The 1,829-nt window shown below is 71.5% G+C and overlaps 1 protein-coding gene across 1 annotated transcript in view; it reads left to right on the top strand.

Annotated features, from left to right (window-relative positions):
- DGKD (diacylglycerol kinase, delta 130kDa) overlaps window positions 1-1,829 on the top strand; it is a 57,369-nt gene that overhangs the window by 41,338 nt on the left and 14,202 nt on the right. Inside the window, exons 19-22 of the mRNA XM_012725175.1 lie at window positions 86-284; window positions 814-910; window positions 999-1,106; window positions 1,642-1,755. Of these exons, the coding sequence (XP_012580629.1) occupies window positions 86-284; window positions 814-910; window positions 999-1,106; window positions 1,642-1,755 (518 nt within the window). The remainder of the gene's footprint in view (window positions 1-85; window positions 285-813; window positions 911-998; window positions 1,107-1,641; window positions 1,756-1,829) is intronic.

The following is a 1,829-nucleotide window of genomic DNA, read 5'->3' as shown; positions in this document are numbered from 1 at the left end:
GGCCCGGCCCGGCCCACGCAGCGGCGGGTGAGGCCAGTGGGCTGGGCCGGGGCTGGCAGCGAGGGGACCTCTTTGGGGTGATAAGGGGACACTTTCCCGAGAGTCAGCTGGCCAGTGCTGCCCGCGCAGTCGCGGCGAGACAGCCGCGGTCTGACCCCGCCCTCGCCCCGCAGCGAGCGCTACACGGAGCGGTGCGTCATGAACAACTACTTCGGCATCGGCCTGGACGCCAAGATCTCTCTGGACTTCAACAACAAGCGGGACGAGCACCCCGAGAAGTGCAGGTAGGTGTCGGCCTCGCGCCTGTGGTCCGCGCCCCCTCTCCCCTTCCACGAGACGGGGTGCCCTTGGAGTGGGCTCGAGCCGTTCCGGGTGCAGGAGGGCCAGGGAGCCCGGCGCCTGCTGTCGGAGCGTGGAGGTGTCTCAGGCGAGGCGGGGCGGGCCCGCAGGGGCGGCCAGTCCAAGGGCTGGCACCCATGGGTGCCATGGGCGCAGCTGCTTCGCCTGAAGTGACCAGGGCCCGCTGTGCGTCCTCCCGTGTGGATGGCCCCGCCGACACCGGCCGCCCGGCCGGCTTCCCCCGCGGTCTGCAAGCCACAAGGGGAGCCGGGACCTGGAACAGGTCCTGGAGTTTTTGCCCTTCAGACAGTTACTTTCTTGGGAAGGGTGTTCCTGGCAGCCCACCTGCCACGCACCGGCATCGGAAGGACGACCGTGCCGGGCAGGCGGCGACCGCCGCGGGCTCTGCCCCTCGGCCACCTGCGCTTGGCCTGGGGAGAGCCGAGCCCCACTGGCCTCTGCTCCCGTCTCCAGGAGTCGGACCAAGAACATGATGTGGTACGGCGTGCTGGGGACCAGGGAGCTGCTGCACAGGACATACCGCAACCTGGAGCAGAAGGTCCTGCTGGAGGTGAGCGGCCGCCCCTGCCTCCTCCTGGCCCGGCGGCCCTGCCCTGGGCAGGGCGGGCGAGGCCCACTCGTCACTCTTCTCTGCTCAGTGTGACGGGCGGCCCATCCCGCTGCCCAGTCTCCAGGGCATCGCTGTCCTCAACATCCCCAGCTACGCGGGAGGCACCAACTTCTGGGGAGGCACCAAAGAAGACGATGTAAGTGGGGTGCTGGGCGGCGTGGGCCCAGCTCAGGGTGGGGTGGGGGCCGTGTCCCTCACGGAGCTTCAGCTGCGCCCGGGGCGCTCGGAGCACTCGGTAGTGGTCAGGGCCGTGCTGGAGTGTGGCGCCCTGAGGGCAGGACGGCGCCCGCTCACGGGGGCGCTGAGGGGCAGCTGCGGGGAGGGGCTGGGGTGAGGCGGGCCCGGGCTCACCCCGGCTTGGGCGGTCTGGGGGCGACGCGCTGGCACCTGAAGGTGACGGGCTGCGGCGTGGGTGGGTGGACTTCTGCGGAGAAGGAAGTCGCGTGGTCAGGGAGCCGGGCGGGGCGGGGACACGGAGCCGGGGGCTCCCTCGGTGCTCGCCGCGCCTGTCAGCTCACGGCCCCCGGGAGCCTGCGGTCGGGGTGGCGCCGCCGGGCAGGCGCCAAGGCCTGGCATCGGGTCTACTCACCCACGTGGGAGGCAGCCCCTGAGCGCGAAGGGTGGGGCCTGGGGACGTGGGGGCAGCGGTCAGCTGTGACTCGGCCCTCCAGACCTTCACCGCTCCGTCGTTCGATGACAAGATCCTGGAGGTGGTGGCCGTGTTCGGCAGCATGCAGATGGCCGTGTCCCGCGTCATCAAGCTGCAGCATCACCGTATCGCCCAGGTACTGGCCAAGGGCGACCTGCGGCCCCCCAGCCCCCCGGGCCACCCACGACCGCCCCGGCCACCTGCTCACCG

The sequence above is a fragment of the Condylura cristata genome, unplaced genomic scaffold, assembly GCF_000260355.1.
Source record: "Condylura cristata isolate star-nosed mole 26May11 unplaced genomic scaffold, ConCri1.0 scaffold00002, whole genome shotgun sequence".
In the NCBI taxonomy this organism is placed as follows: Eukaryota; Metazoa; Chordata; class Mammalia; order Eulipotyphla; family Talpidae; genus Condylura; species Condylura cristata.
Note: the sequence above shows the minus strand (reverse complement) of the source record. Positions and strands in the feature narration are given on the sequence as shown.